The following is a 17,050-nucleotide window of genomic DNA, read 5'->3' as shown; positions in this document are numbered from 1 at the left end:
TATTGAATATTTGGCTAGGTTTGCTTAGAGTCTCAGGAGAAGCGTCTTACTGAAGACTACATACACAAAATACTAAAGCGGGGGGCGTGTCCAGTTTAAATAACCTGGCACGCAAGTTAGAGCCAGAGTTAAAGGAACAGTAGACTTGTACATAATCCTAAGAAACAGAAGAATACGTTAAACTATGTTATCAAAACATTTGCATTTTCAACAAAGGATAAATATGATATAAAAAAATAGTTGGAAAAAAAATAAAAATGTGTTATTTGTGGTTTCATAAACAAAATCTTCAACAAAGGATAACTATAATTTGTTATTTTGTGCTTGCATGAAACAAAATCTTTAACAAAGGATAACTATGAAAAATAATAGCATTTTCAACAAAGGCTGACTATAATATCAAAAAATAGTTGAATTAAAATGTGTTGTATGTGCTTACATAAAACAAAATCTTCAACAAAGGATATCGAAATACCAAAAAAACTGTTTAATAAATATTTATAACAAACTTATGATTGTATTGCTCAAAAAATTCTCTTTAAAAGTTACATAATATGACCAGTCATTTCTTTAGTTTGATTGTACTATATTCAATCAAATAAAATAAAAAAATATAAAATTACAAAATATTGCAAATACAATCAGTCTCAAAGTGCTTGAAAAGTCTCCTTTTGCAAAATGGAACCACCTGTATCAGTTAAAGGGACAGTAAACTTACCTTATTCAAAAGATGTTATCCTGCTGAGTAGTCTGCAATGTTTAACTTTACCTCATCAATAGTATTGTGTCCCATAGTAATTTGAAATAGTGCATCCAGACCGTTAGAAATGGCCCCCAAACTCAGCCCCTATGGATAATAATACCATTATTCTACATGCCCCTCTAAGATCCGACTCGCAAATCAGCTCTTTGTTCCATTCACGGACTGTTGAGCTTGCGTCATGGTTTACAATCACATGTCAACTGCCAAATTTGCGCATGCACCATGTCCAGGAACTAATAATCCGGAACCATCGGATAACTACTTATTTGTTGAAAGCGTTCCCTCTGCACATCCAGTTAGGAAGCTAATGAAATGCGTATCGCAGTGAAAGTTACGTCGATAGGTCATCTGCACTGTGTGATGACAGGTTTGAACGGATTGTGAGCGAGCAGAGATTTTGAAAAAAAAATATTGAAGGGGATGAAGAAGGTAGAGGGAGGAGGAGTTTGGGGGCCATTCTGGAGTGAAAGATTGAGATGATAACGATTCTTGGAGATGATGATGTTATTCACTATTGGGGGTATGTGGAAAATGTTTAATTGGTTATGTATTTGGAGAACAAATAGAGATGTTAGTGGTGTTTACTGTCCCTTCAAATAGTTGGAATAGTAACTGAATAACAATGGTTTTAATTAAAAAGTCCAGCATTTAGGATTTTATCCTTTTTCATAGAAAGTTTAAAAGTATTCCTTTAGTATTGTGGTACTTTTAACTCTTTAAGCTTAATTCAAGTATTAGGTGAGATTTTCTAAAATACCTTTTTAGGAGTGTACTTGGAATTTACGTTAAAAGTTCATATAAGACTTTGTATACAGCTGATATCGGTATGCTAGCACACTACGTCCGGACTCTTACACCCCTTGTTAAAGTGCCTACCTTTTGCTTGATGTTGCTCTTAAGTTATTTACTGCTTCTTGATAATATGAACAGAGCTTCAGCACGGGTGTCTGTGGAGTCTCGTAATGTCTGCTTAGCCCATTCGCCGCTTCTCCAATGTGGTCTGTTTGGTCCGTGTCACCTGATCCTAACACCAAGTCAGGAGAAATTTCAAGCGTATTGATCCATAATCTGTGAAGAAAATCCTTACTCTGCGCAGAGTTTGTGGATGATATCCAATATAATCCTTCTTCTGTATTGCTCTTCTAAGGTAAGATTCAAGCTTCCTATCTAAAGGATCCTTAAACGAAGTACTATCTTCCATAGGAGTAGTAGTACATTTGGCAAGAGTGGAAATAGCCCCATCAACCTTAGGGATCTTTTCCCAAAACTCTAGACTAGCCACAGGTAAAGGATACAACTTCTTAAACCTAGAAGAAGGGTTAAAAGAGGTACCAAGTTTAGACCATTCTTTAGCAATCATATTGGAGATGGCATCTGGAATAGGAAAAACTTCAGAAGTAACCTCATCATTTAAATGATTATTAGCTTTGCTATCAGGAGGACTAGACTCCTCAATACTCAAAGTAAACAATACTTCCTTTAATAGAGAGCGAATATGTTCAATTTAAAAAAAAAAAAAAAATATTTGTCAATTTCTGTCTCTGATGCAGGATCCTCTGAGTCAGAGGAACCCTCATCAGTAGAGGATATTTTAGTATGCTGTTGGTCAGTACAAAATTAATTAGATCTATGACAAGTTTGGAAAGACCTTTTACGTTTATTTGAAGGTCGGAATAGCAGTCAAAGCCTTCTCTATGGCTGCAGCAATAACAATTTTCATATCTGCAGGGATATCAGATACATTAGACTGAGAAGGAATAACAGTAGATGTATTTGTACTAATAGAAACATTATCAGCATGTCATAATTTGTCATAACAAATGCCACATAATTGAGCTGAAGAAATAAGATCAGCTGTTTACAACAAACACACTTAGTTTTGGTAGAATTGTGTTCAGGCAGCTTAGTTCCTACAGTAACATCAGAGGCAGGATCATTTTGAGACATCTTGCAAAATGTCATAAAAAAGAAAAACTAACATTTAAACTAAATATCCAATTTCCTCAATATAGCAGTTTCAGGAATGTGAAAAAATGCTTATAATAAAATTCTTATACAAAAAGTAAAATCAAAAGCAAGCATCATAGCTCTCTATAATATAATGAGAGCAGCGAGCATTAGAGGGTGAGGCTAAATATAACAAATTTTGGCGCCAAGAACGACGCACTGAAAAGACGCAACTTGCATCATAACAGGCACAACTTCGTGCCAGAAATGATGCAACTCACGTCACAACAGGCGCAACCTTGCGGCAAAAATGACGCAATTAAATGACACAACTCACGTCATAGCAGGCGCGATTTCGCGGCAAAAATATTTGCGCCAAAAATTACGCAATAAAATTATGCAATTTGCGTCATTGCGAGCCTAATTTGCCTGCGAAAATTTTAAAAACAGACTCCATGTTAACAGATAACCGTAACCCCAGGTAAGAAAAAAATACCTAAATTCTCCCATAAACATAATTTCCATTCTGAAACTGTGTGACTGCAAAGGGAAATATTAACAGACCTGACTCATGGCTAATATATGCAATGTACATTAAGAACTTTTTAATATAAAGTGCCTTCCAAAGCTGAGAGTGTCTTAAAAATTATATATACTTAACAGAAGACACCCATCTGCATATAGCAGACAGCCAAACCAGTACTGAAACATATCAGCAGAGGTAATGGTAAAGGAGTATAAAGTCGATCTGTAAAGGGAGGCAGCAGATAAATCCCCGCGACCGAATTTACAGAGAGCCCTAGAATAGATTTCCCATAGGCGAAAACATGGTATCATCAGGCAATACTCCCTTCACATCCCTCAGACACACACTGCACTTAGAGAAGAACTGGGCTTCAATATGCTTAGAAGCGCCTTTCACAGAAGAAATCAAGCACATCTTGCTTCACCACCTCCTAAGGAGGCAACGTTTGTAAAACTGAGGTATGAGTAAGGTAGGAGGTGTATTCATAGGCATTTGAGGTTTGGGAAACTTTGCCCCCTCCTGGTAGGAATGTATATCCCATACGTCTTTAGCTCATGGACTCTTGCCACTTGCCACCTATATGAAATATATATATACACATACATATCCATCTTTAGAGATGTATAAGTATGTATCTCAAGGTTAAAGTCCTTTGCCTGCCTTTTTTCTAACACCTGAGACCTCGTTTCTTTGAGCCCTTATAACTTAAAGTGATGGTCAAGTATGACTAACTACATCTTGCGATCCTAATGTAACTAGCAAAATAATGTGACTTTCATTCATCATTTCGCCATATTCATTCTAGTTTGTGCGCTATCTTATATTATTTTCCTACCTTACTAATATCCATCCTCCTCCCGTCGATTGTCCGCCATTGTTTTTTCTGCCGTCACGTGTTTTTATTATCCAATTACAGTACAGGCTCTAAGTAAAAACACCCTTATTCAATTCTGCGCATGCCCTAGCTCCGTAACCGCGGTGAGACAGAGATTAGGATGCAATTACGGAGCTAGGGCATGCGCAGAATTGAATAAGGGTGTTTTTACTTAGAGCTGATTCCCCGAGTGGCCTGTACTGTAATTGGATAATAAAAACACGTGACGGCAGAAAAAACAATGGCGGACAATCGACGGGAGGAGGATGGATATTAGTAAGGTAGGAAAATAATATAAGATAGCGCACAAACTAGAATGAATATGGCGAAATGATGAATGAAAGTCACATTATTTTGCTAGTTACATTAGGATCGCAAGATGTAGTTAGTCATACTTGACCATCACTTTAAATGTGCAATTTTTAAAAAAATAATTGTTATCACATAGTGTTATTATGTGTGTAACTGTACTTTGTAATGTATTTTTTATGTGTTTTGTGACACGGTAACCATTCTAGCGTAAATCAACTTGTAATATGAAAGCAATTTAACCTGCGCACAAATGATTGTGAAAACTTGCTCACAAACGTTTGCGCCACACTTGTAATCTAGCCCTAAATAGTGTACTTTCCCCAGACAAGATGGAATAGATCCTGCAGTTGTGAAAACTCTTACCCTGCAACACGTTATACAGTGATTTCTTAATTAGGGCAGGAACCTATTTAGATATATTACAACTGCTTACAATAAAGGATTTAAAATACTTGTGTGTTAAATTTATTTTTTTTATTTGTATATTTCTTGATTAGCTGAAAGCATATGTCTGAAGTTTATCTTAGATTGGTGACTAGTACTAACCTGATAATCTGAAATAATTAATGTAGAAGTTTTACATTCCTAATGTAAAAATATTTAGGAAAATATGGCTGGACAAGGTTTCCTGACAGGGAACATGTCTGCCTGTGTTTACTGGCTACAAGCAATGACGTATGCAATCTCGCACCTGCTCTTGTATAGCCAATTGCATAAGGCCAGGGCATGTTAATGACCTTAACAAATCAGTCCCAGGTGTTTAAACTCCGCTACCTCTGAGATAACAGAGAGGTTAGGAAGCCGCAGTTTTCCGGCACACAATAGTAAGCCTGCACCACAAGGGGTACAAGCTGCTTCCACAACTTAGTAAATTTTCCGCTAAGTCTTCCATATAGCAATGTGAGAATATTTAGCCAAAGCTACTGGGCCAGTATTATCAAGGAGATTGGTCTAATACAGAATGTGGTTATAATTTCAATATAACATATATCTAACTATGCATTTTATGCAATTTTTATTTGTTTCAATAAACTATAAAACTAAACTTACAGATTGCTAACTTTGCATTAGGTTTTAAAGAAAATAATCAAGAAACAAACTTAAAACAACAATATGTAGCTATCTTATAAATTCGCTTAGTACCTTATATTATAAAACTAAAAATCTTTAAAAAAAATAAAATAAACGACTTTTATGACTTGAGTTTGAAAAGATATAAATTCAATAAAGAGTTTTCATACATTAAAAAAACAGTTTAATATTCTGTATGGGAATATGTGCTACTATACAACACACAAAACCCCTTTAACCAAAGTTCCTTACTGTGTCACAGGTGAGTCTGCATCTGTGTCATGCTGTGACATAAATTTCAGATCCTTTGACTTGTTTGGCACCACAGACATCTGGAAACAAACAAATATACATAAAAACAATGAGAAAAGCAAAGAGGGCAACTCAGAAACCCACCAGCTTCCTGAATAAGGAGAAGATACACCTCATTTCAAATATGCTGTCTTATTTGGGGTCTGTTTACTCTTATGTGGTTTCAAGAAAGGAAACAGACCCAGGCCCTACATTGTTGCTGGCAGTTTTCAGGTGAGAAGCAGTGTCTACCAATTGTACAAAGGCAAATCTAAGAAGCACCTGGTCTTCAACCAGTTTAAGCACTGGTGGCTGGTATGGTTTAAAGTTAACACAGACTGCCTGCAACTCATTATATACATGGTGTTTGTATTTTATAGTAACATTTGTTCATTTATGATGGCAGTGGAGAATTTGGTGGCTTTAACATATTATAAAATATATTTATTTTTATGAAACAAGAAAAAGTAGAATGATCTACATATAGAAATAAAATAATTTATTAACCATAATACAAATGTCTTTTTTTGCAATCTTCCTGAAACTACTAATTAATTTCAAGACATTAATTGAGAGAGCTGTGCAAAGTATCTTATATGGCTGGATTTCAAAGTTGAGGCCTTTCCAAACAATTAGAATCCATTATAAAACCCAGTGTGGTTTAAAAGTGCTCCCTCACTGTGTTACTTCACAAATACGTTACATCCAGAGAATTCCACAGCAGTATTCCAATCCATCAGAAAATACTTGTTAAACCAGTCTTTGTTTGTTGAAAGTCCATTTTGGCCAGTTTTGAGCAGCACATATTGGTTGTTTGCACAGCTTTTCTCAATGTTAATATTTTGTGCATGCTTAGACAAGGGTGTTTACTGGCTTAATAAAAATACTGCTCTAAACAGACTTTTAAACTATGAACCATGAATACAAACTAAAGACAAAGATCATAATGTGTGTTTAAGATTGCAATTAAGTGTTTTTAATTCTAAATACAATATTGCTAAAAGGGACAATGCACACAAAGATGTAACTAGACCTCACTGGGCCCCAGGACAAAGGCTGTGGTGGGCCCCCCAATTTCAACAGCTGGCAGCCACATAGGAAAAAAAGAAGCCATGTCTATGTGTCTAGCTAATCTCTGGCAGTGGATATACAATTGCACAGCCTTCCTTACAAAATATGGTGCAAGTTTTTATGTTCAGCAGCACTGTGACAGCCATCTTGGAAACCCAGCCACCATATTGTAAAGGTAAATCCATTTGTTTTCCTTAAACTTTGAGCCCTTTACACATGGGGACGCACAGAGGAGCCAGTCATGATACAGGGAGCAACATCACTACTGACTGCAGGGCCAGGTAGGCACCCTTGATGTGCAGATCCTGTTTCAATTGAGACCCCTTACTGCAAACATTACCTGCCCTAATGTATAGTTAGCTTGGATCATTAATGCAAGATTTGCATGCTCTAATCAATTGGGGCGTGTAAATTTTGCATTAGTATGTCCCTTTAATTGCATACATATCACTAAAGTGGTATTTATGGTTAGGTGAAAAACCTGTATTCAAACACATAAGACAGTCGTGATTTTTTTAACCGATTAGCTATTGTTTTACTTTTGCTTCGATTGCTTATTTTTTGCTTCTAAAAAAACCTCATTAAATAACCAAGAAAACACAGTAAGCTATTTTGTACTTTATACAAAAAACGTAAAGTGGTGCTTATGCGCATTTCTTTATAGAATTCTAATATACAATTAACATATATAAAAGGCAAGGAAACTCTTTATCCACTTTCAGGACATAAGTTAACAAAATTATAAGGCAAATATTTAAAATTTACAGCATACTGTGCTTTGTAATCAATTAATATATTCTTCATGTACTTAAAGGATCACTCAATGCAGTAGAATTGCATAATTAGCAAGTGCATAATAAAAAGACAATTATTTAACACCTACTCTGAATTTCAAATAAGCAGTAGATTTTTTTCAGACAAATTAATTTTTTCTCCCATTTTCCGGCCCATTGTATCCTGTGACAGACATTAGCAAATCACAGACTAGTATACATATACCCTGTGAGATTGTGCACATGCTCAGTAGGATCTTGTTCCCTAGGAAGTGTGAATATAAAAAGACTGCTAAATCTGATATTGGAAGTAAATTGGAAAGTGTCTTAAAACTGCTGCTCTTTCTGAATCATAAAAGTTTATTTTGACTTGAGTGTCCCTTTAAAGTTGGGTTGAGTTAGGGCCCAATAATCTGAAATTCATCAAGATGGTGAGAAATATCACACCGAACCTCACATGGGGAGACCTCATGGGATGGTCTAAGAAAAGATTCAGAACAGGCGTTATATGCTTTGATTATTCTGATATAAATTGTGAAGAAACTATTTACATGCCCAAGGTACACTCTCCAAGGTTGACACTCATTTCAGAATAGAAATATATAAAAGCCTTCGAATGTTGATGGCTTCTTTAACAGACATATTTTTCATAACTCACTCTGTTCCTTAAATAAGAGTTTTAGGGGCCTATTTATTAATGTGCGAGTGGACATGATCCGATATTGTGGATCATGTCCGCCGCACATCGATAACTGCCGACAGCGTATCATTGCACCAGCAGTTCTTGTGCCTGAAGGATCGCCAGAAACACGGGGCTTCAAGCTCCATACGGAGCTTGATAAATATGCCCCTTAAAGTTTACATTGAATACAATTTTTGTAGTTTTGTATGTGTACTATTTCTAGAAGTCTTTATGCATAGTATAATTCCAATTTTATAGAATAAATTCAATGTGCTTTAAAAAAAAAAAAATGCTTACCTGATACATTAATTTCTTTCATGGTGAGAGTCATTACTCCTGGGATTCAACTCCTAGCCACTAGAAAGAGGCAAAGGATTCCCAAAGCTCTCAGAGCACTAAATCCCTCCTGATTCTATGGTATTATTCTCTGCTTATAGCCAAGAAAGGAAAAGTAGAAAAAACATAATTTTTGCTTACCTGATAAATTTATTTCTCTTGTGGTGTATCCAGTCCACGGATCATCCATTACTTGTGGGATATTCTCCTTCCCAACAGCAAGTTGCAAGAGGATCACCCACAGCAGAGCTGCTATATAGCTCCTCTCCTAACTGCCATATACAGTCATTCGACCGAAACTAGCCAAGAAAGGAGAAACCATAGGGTGCAGTGGTGACTGTAGTTTAAAATTTAGACCTGCCTTAAAAGGACAGGGTGGGCCGTGGACTGGATACACCACAAGAGAAATAAATTTATCAGGTAAGCATAAATTATGTTTTCTCTTGTTAGGTGTATCCAGTCCACGGATCATCCATTACTTGTGGGATACCAATACCAAAGCTAAAGTACACGGATGAAGGGAGGGACAAGGCAGGTACTTAAACGGAAGGGACCACTGCCTGTAGAACCTTTCTCCTAAAAATAGCCTCAGAAGAAGCGAAAGTATCAAATTTGTAAAATTTTGAAAAGGTATGAAGCGAAGACCAAGTCGCCGCTTTGCAAATCTGTTCAACAGAAGCCTCATTTTTAAAGGCCCAGGTGGAAGCCACAGCTCTAGTAGAATGAGCTGTAATCCTTTCAGGGGGCTGCTGTCCAGCAGTCTCATAGGCTAAGCGTATTACGCTCTGAAGCCAAAAAGAAAGAGAGGTTGCCGAAGCCTTTTGACCTCTCCTCTGTCCAGAGTAAACAACAAACAGGGAAGATGTTTGACGAAAATCTTTAGTCGCTTGTAAGTAAAACTTTAAAGCACGGACTACGTCCAAATTATGTAAAAGACGTTCCTTCTTTGAAGAAGGATTAGGACACAATGATGGAACAACAATCTCTTGATTGATATTCTTGTTGGAAACTACCTTAGGTAAAAACCCAGGTTTTGTACGCAGAACTACTTTATCTGTATGGAAAATCAGATAAGGAGAATCACATTGTAAAGCTGATAACTCAGAGACTCTACGAGCCGAGGAAATAGCCATCAAAAACAGAACTTTCCAAGATAAAAGTTTGATATCAATGGAATGAAGGGGTTCAAACGGAACTCCTTGAAGAACCTTAAGAACCAAGTTTAAGCTTCATGGAGGAGCAACCGGTTTAAACACAGGCTTAATTCTAACCAAAGCCTGACAAAATGCCTGGACGTCTGGAACCTCTGCCAGACGCTTGTGCAAAAGGATAGACAGAGCAGAAATCTGTCCCTTTAAAGAACTAGCTGATAATCCTTTATCCAAACCCTCTTGGAGAAAGGACAAAATCCTAGGAATCCTAACCTTACTCCATGAGTAATTCTTGGATTCACACTAATGAAGATATTTGCGCCATATCTTATGGTAGATTTTCCTGGTTACAGGCTTTCGTGCCTGTATTAAGGTATCAATTACTGACTCGGAGAAGCCACGCCTTGATAAAATCAAGCGTTCAATCTCCAGGCAGTCAGTCTCAGAGAAATTAGATTTGGATGATTGAAAGGACCTTGTAGTAGAAGGTCTTGTCTCAGAGGCAGAGGCCAAGGTGGAAAGGATGACATGTCCACCAGGTCTGCATACCAGGTCCTGCATGGCCACGCAGGCGCAATCAAGATCACCGATGCTCTCTCCTGTTTGATTTTGGCAATCAGTTGAGGGAGCAGAGGAAACGGTGGAAACACATAAGTCAGGTTGAAGAACCACGGTGCTGCTAGAGCATCTTTCAGCGTCGCTTCTTGGTCCCTGGACCTGGATCCGTAACAAGGAAGCTTGGCGTTCTGGCGAGACGCCATGAGATCCAATTCTGGTGTGCCCCAACGATGAACCAATTGAGCAAACACCTCCGGATGGAGTTCCCACTCCCCCAGATGAAAAGTCTGACGACTTAGAAAATCCACCTCCCAGTTCTCTACACCTGGGATATGGATCGCTGATAGATGGCAAGAGTGAGTCTCTGCCCAGCGAATTATCTTGGAGACTTCTAACATCGCTAGGGAGCTCCTGGTCCCCCTTTGATGGTTGATGTAAGCCACAGTCGTGATGTTGTCCGACTGAAATCTGATGAACCTCAGGGTTGCTAACTGAGGCCAAGCTAGAAGAGCAATGAATATTGCTCTTAACTCCAGAATATTTATTGGGAGGAGTTTCTCCTCCTGAGTCCACGATCCCTGAGCCTTCAGGGAATTCCAGACTGCACCCCAACCTAGAAGGCTGGCATCTGTTGTTACAATTGTCCAATCTGGCCTGCGAAAGGTCATACCTTTGGACAGATGGACCGGAGATAGCCACCAGAGAAGAGAATCTCTGGTCTCTTGATCCAGATTTAGCAGAGGGGACAAATCTGTGTAATCCCCATTCCGCTGACTGAGCATGCATAATTGCAGCGGTCTGAGATGTAGGCGCGCAAATGGCACTATGTCCATCGCCGCTAACATTAAGCCGATCACTTCCATGCACTGAGCCACCGAAGGGGGCGGAATGTAGTGAAGAACACGGTAGGAATTTAGAAGCTTTGATAACCTGGACTCCGTTAGGTAAAATTTCATTTCTACAGAATCTATCAGAGTTCCTAGGAAGGAAACCCTTGTGAGGGGTGATAGAGAACTCTTTCCCTCGTTCACTTTCCACCCATGCGACCTCAGAAATGCCAACACTATGTCCGTATGAGATTTGGCAATTTGGAAGTTTGACGCCTGTATCAGGATGTCGTCTAGATAAGGGGCCACTGGTATGCCCCGTGGTCTTAGGACCGCCAGAAGAGACCCCAGAACCTTTGTAAAAATTCTTGGGGCTGTAGCTAACCCGAAGGGAAGAGCCACAAACTGGTAATGCCTGTCTAGAAAGGCAAACCTTAGGAACCGATGATGATCTTTGTGAATCGGTATATGAAGGTAAGCATCCTTCAAATCCACTGTGGTCATGTACTGACCCTCCTGGATCATAGGTAGGATTGTCCGAATAGTTTCCATTTTGAACGATGGAACTCTGAAGAATTTGTTTAAAATCTTTAGATCCAAAATTGGTCTGAAGGTTCCCTCTTTTTTGGGAACCACAAACAGATTTGAATAAAATCCCTGTCCTTGTTCCATCTGTGGAACTGGATGGATCACTCCCATTATTAGGAGGTCTTGCACACAGCGTAAGAATGCCTCTTTCTTTATCTGGTTTACAGATAATCTCAAAAGGTGAAATCTCCCTTGTGGGGGGGAAGCTTTGAAGTCCAGAAGATATCCCTGAGATATGATCTCCAACGCCCAGGGATCCTGAACATCTCTTGCCCACGCCTGGGCGAAGAGAGAAAGTCTGCCCCCTACTAGATCCATTGCCGGATAGGAGGCCGTTCCTTCATGCTGTCTTAGAGGCAGCAGCAGGCTTTCTGGCCTGCTTGCCTTTGCTCCAGGCCTGGTTAGATTTCCAGGCCGGCTTGGATTGCGCAAAAGTTCCCTCTTGTTTTGTAGCAGAGGAAGTTGATGCTGCACCTGCCTTGAAGTTTCGAAAGGCACGAAAATTATACTGTTTGGCCCTTGATTTGGCCCTGTCCTGAGGAAGGGTATGACCCTTACCTCCAGTAATGTCAGCAATAATTTCCTTCAAACCAGGCCCGAATAGGGTCTGGCCCTTGAAGGGAATGTTAAGTAATTTAGACTTTGAAGTCACGTCAGCTGACCAAGATTTAAGCCATAGCGCCCTACGCGCCTGGATGGCGAATCCAGAATTCTTAGCCGTTAGTTTAGTCAAATGAACAATGGCATCAGAAACAAAAGAATTAGCTAGCTTAAGTGTTCTAAGCTTGTCAAGTATTTCAGTCAATGGAGTAGCTGTCTGAAAGGCCTCTTCCAGAGACTCAAACCAGAACGCCGCAGCAGCAGTGACAGGAGCAATGCATGCAAGGGGCTGCAGGATAAAACCTTGTTGAATAAACATTTCCTTAAGGTAACCTTCTAATTTTTTATCCATTGGATCTGAAAAAGCACAACTGTCCTCGACAGGGATAGTGGTACGCTTTGCTAAAGTAGAAACTGCTCCCTCCACCTTAGGGACCGTCTGCCATAAGTCCCGTGTGGTGGCGTCTATTGGAAACATTTTTCTAAAAATAGGAGGGGGGAAAACGGCACACCGGGTCTGTCCCACTCCTTAGTAATAATTTCTGTAAACCTTTTAGGTATTGGAAAAAACGTCAGTACACAACAGCACCGCGTACACAATTTCTACACAATTTCTCTGGCACTGCAATTGTGTCACAGTCATTCAGAGCAGCTAAAACCTCTCCAAGCAACACCCGGAGGTTCTCAAGCTTAAATTTAAAAGTAGACATATCTGAATCAGGTTTCCCCGAGTCAGAGACGTCACCCACAGACTGAAGCTCTTCCTCAGCTTCTGCATATTGTGACGCAGTAACAGACATGGGCCTTAAAACATCTGCGTGCTCTGTATTACGTCTAACCCCAGAGCTATCGCGCTTTCCTCTGAATTCAGGCAGTCTGGCTAATACCGCTGACAGGGTATTATCCATGATTGCCGCCATGTCCTGCAAAGTAATCGCTATGGGCGTCTTTGATGTACTTGGCGCCATTTTAGCGTGAGTCCCTTGAGCGGGAGTCAAAGGGTCCGACACGTGGGGAGAGTTAGTCGGCATAACTTCCCCCTCGTCAGAATCCTCTGGTGATAATTCTTTTAAAGATAACAGCTGATCTTTATTGTTTAAAGTGAAATCAATACATTTAGTACACATTTCCTCTATGTCAGACATGTTTATACAGACTAGCAAGCTTGGAAAACACTTTAAATCAAGTTAACAAGCAATATAAAAAAAACGTTACTGTGCCTTTAAGAGAAACAAATTTTGCCAAAATTTGAAATAACAGTGAAAAAAGGCAGTTAAACTAACGAAATTTTTACAGTGTATGTAACAAGTTAGCAGAGCATTGCACCCACTTGCAAATGGATGATTAACCCCTTAATACAAAAAACAGATTAACAAAACGAAAAATATGTTTTTTAAACAGTCATAACAACTGCCACAGCTCCTACTTTTGAGCCCTTCAGAGATGTCCTATAGCATGCAGGGGACTGCTGAGGGAAGCTGAATGTCACAGTTTGTAATTTTAACGGCACCAACTGTAACTTTTATACTATAACAGTGGAAAGCCTCAGGAAACTGTTTCTAGGCAAAAATAAAGCCAGCCATGTGGAAAAAACTAGGCCCCAATAAGTTTTATCACCAAAGCATATATAAAAACGATTAAACATGCCAGCAAACGTTTTATATTGCACATTAATCAGAGTATATACCTCTGATAGCAAGCCTGATACTAGTCGCTATTAAATCACTGTATTTAGGCTTTAACTTACATTAATCCGGTATCAGCAGCATTTTCTAGCAAATTCCATCCCTAGAAAAACTTAACTGCACATACCTTATTGCAGGATACCCTGCACGCCATTCTCCCTCTGAAGTTACCTCACTCCTCAGACATATGTGAGAACGGCAGTGGATCTTAGTTACTTCTGCTAAGACCATAGAAAAACGCAGGCAGATTCTTCTTCTAAATGCTGCCTGAGATAAAATAGTACACTCCGGTACCATTTAAAAACAATAAACTTTTGATTGAAGAAAAAACTAACTATATTTTACCACTTTCCTCTAACTACCTCCAGCTATGTTGAGAGCTTGCAAGAGAATGACTGGATATGGCAGTTAGGGGAGGAGCTATATAGCAGCTCTGCTGTGGGTGATCCTCTTGTAACTTCCTGTTGGGAAGGAGAATATCCCACAAGTAATGGATGATCCGTGGACTGGATACACCTAACAAGAGAAATAGGAAAGGACACAGTAGAGAAAATGAGGCGCAAGCTAGAACTGCTGCCAAAAAAAATAATAACGTAAAAAATGGGCAGGTCTCGTGGACTCCCAACACCATAAAAAAAAATATATATATATCAGGTAGGCATACATTTTGTTTTCTTTAATAAGTTATTTGAGAGTCCACAAGCCATTACCTCTTAATACCCAAGCTGTGCAGTCCACAAGTAATTGGGCGGGAGAAAAAATTAGGCAAGCACCTAATTACCAGACACTGCTGCCTGAAATACTTTCCTACCAAAAACATCAACGTGGTAGAATTTAGATAAAGTATGTAGCTGCCTTGCAAATTTATTCAATACAATCCTCATTCTTAAAAATTCAAGAAGAAGAATCTAATATAGATAAAAAGCAATAATGCATTTTTGGAAAAGACTGTCCTGCCTCCACGTAAACCTTGGTAAATAGGAGAATTAGACAAAAAGCTAAAGAAAGTGAAGTGACCCTATAAATTTTATGTAGACCAAGGGACAAATTAAAGGGACATTAAATACTTTGAGATGGTAATCTAAAATGATAAATCATATATATAAAAAGAAATCTGCAATCTACTTTCATTATTTATTTTGTTCCCTTTTCCTGTAAATTTATTCTAAAATTGTGAGCTTTTCAGCTCCTGTTAGAAATAGAAGTGCAGAACACGGTTATATTCCACACAGCCATTGGCTGCACACACTAGTGACCTATTTATAACTGTCCCTAATTGGCTAAAACAAAGAAGGCAACCTAAGTTACAACATGGCAGCTCCCATTGTTTTATAGACACTAAAATTTTACACTTATTTTATCAATACTTAAACAGCTAATTACACTTTTACATCTACATGTTATTCTTAGAGTAAACCTTTCTTTGAATGCATCATTCTATCTAGAAATTATGTAGTGTTTAATGTCCCTTTAAAGGATTGTCTAAAAACCTTTGTATTATGAAAGCAGAATTCTAATGCTCTTAGAATATCTAAATTAAATATGAGACAATAAAATTAATTCTTTAGATTAGGACAAGATTGATTATATCTGAAAAATCCCTTTAGGTAAAAAAAAAAAAAAAAATCAGAAAAGTCTTCAAGCAAAAGATATTGCTAAAAACAACAGAAACTTCCAAAACATAAGCTAATTGTCAAAAGCATGCATGTTTGAAAAGAGAAACCTGAAAATCTTGTAAAAAACAAATTAATGTTCTAAAGTGGAAAAAAATTTGTTTAGACACTGGACATTGTCTGACTAAGCCTGAATAAATTCTTGATGTCAAGACACTTAGCAATGTTCCTGTAGTATGAAATAGAAAAAGCAAAAATATGAATCTTTAAAAAGTTAGTAGATATGTCATTATGCACACAGACTTGCCATAAGAAATCTTGGAATTCTAAAAGAATGCAGAGCTAAACCCCAAGTTTTCCAAAGCAAGAAAGAAACAGCTTTCCAAATCATTTGAGAAATTTTACTTTATGGCCTAAATAAGGTGTTAAATACAGCATCGATGAAACCTCTTTGTTATATAAAAAAAAATAGGTATACAATCTCTAATCCATCAAGATGAGATACTCAAGATCTCTAGAGCATTCAGAGCAATGAAGAATGCTTTATTCAATTCCAGTGATGACTCTTGGAAACAGAAGTCATCAGGTCGATGTCTTGGAAACTGCATTGTTCCACAATCTAGTAGAAAACTAGCTGAAGAAGAAGGGCTTACCTACTAAGGAACCTGCTTCCCAGATTTCTTTCCTGGGATGCGAAATATAGACATTTTTCTGAGTCAAAAACCTTGAGACTTCCTAAATTATTGCTAAGGAACTGCATGTTCCCCCTTAATGATGGATATCAGCTACAGCTGTAATATTGTCTGAATAAAAATTTGCATACATTGCTCCTTTCAGAAGAGGACAGCTGTGAAGGGACCAAAAGATTTAAAGATAGCAATTGGTAACTTTGCCTCCTGAGGAAACCAAACTACCTGTGCTCTCTTAGACCTTCAGACTGAACCCCAATCCCAGAGAATGGTGTCTGCAGGCATTATTTTACAAGATGGGCGAATAAAAGATGCCCCCTGAAAAGTAGTTTGGAAAACTATCGACCGGGACAGAGATTGCCTCACTGAAGAATGCCTTAGGATTCTATGAGATAGGTGAGTGAAATTTATGCACCATTGTTAAAGCATGCAAAGTTGAAGATGTCTCATATGGAACCGTGCAAAAGGAAGAACATCTGATGCTGCAATCATCAGAATTAACACTTCCATACATTGAGCTACAGATGGGTTGGAAATTTAGGGCTAGACTACTAGTGGTGTACTGTTGCGCACAAACGATAAGGGGTTTATCGTGGCTCTTTGCAAGTTTAAAGTACACACGTTTGCTTGAGTGCTATTGAATTTAACGCACGTCAGGATTAAGCATTGGTTAACTGTTACACAAGACAAAAA

The 17,050-nt window shown here is 38.4% G+C and overlaps 1 protein-coding gene across 1 annotated transcript in view; it reads right to left on the bottom strand.

Moving 5' to 3' along the window:
* Positions 1 to 17,050, bottom strand: part of AHI1 (Abelson helper integration site 1) — a 658,331-nt gene that overhangs the window by 21,075 nt on the left and 620,206 nt on the right. Inside the window, exon 24 of the mRNA XM_053710899.1 lies at positions 5,746 to 5,825. Within this exon, the coding sequence (XP_053566874.1) occupies positions 5,746 to 5,825 (80 nt within the window). The remainder of the gene's footprint in view (positions 1 to 5,745; positions 5,826 to 17,050) is intronic.

The sequence above is a fragment of the Bombina bombina genome, chromosome 4 (genome assembly GCF_027579735.1).
Source record: "Bombina bombina isolate aBomBom1 chromosome 4, aBomBom1.pri, whole genome shotgun sequence".
NCBI classification, from domain to species: domain Eukaryota; kingdom Metazoa; phylum Chordata; class Amphibia; order Anura; family Bombinatoridae; genus Bombina; species Bombina bombina.
This window is presented reverse-complemented; position numbering and strand designations above follow the sequence as displayed.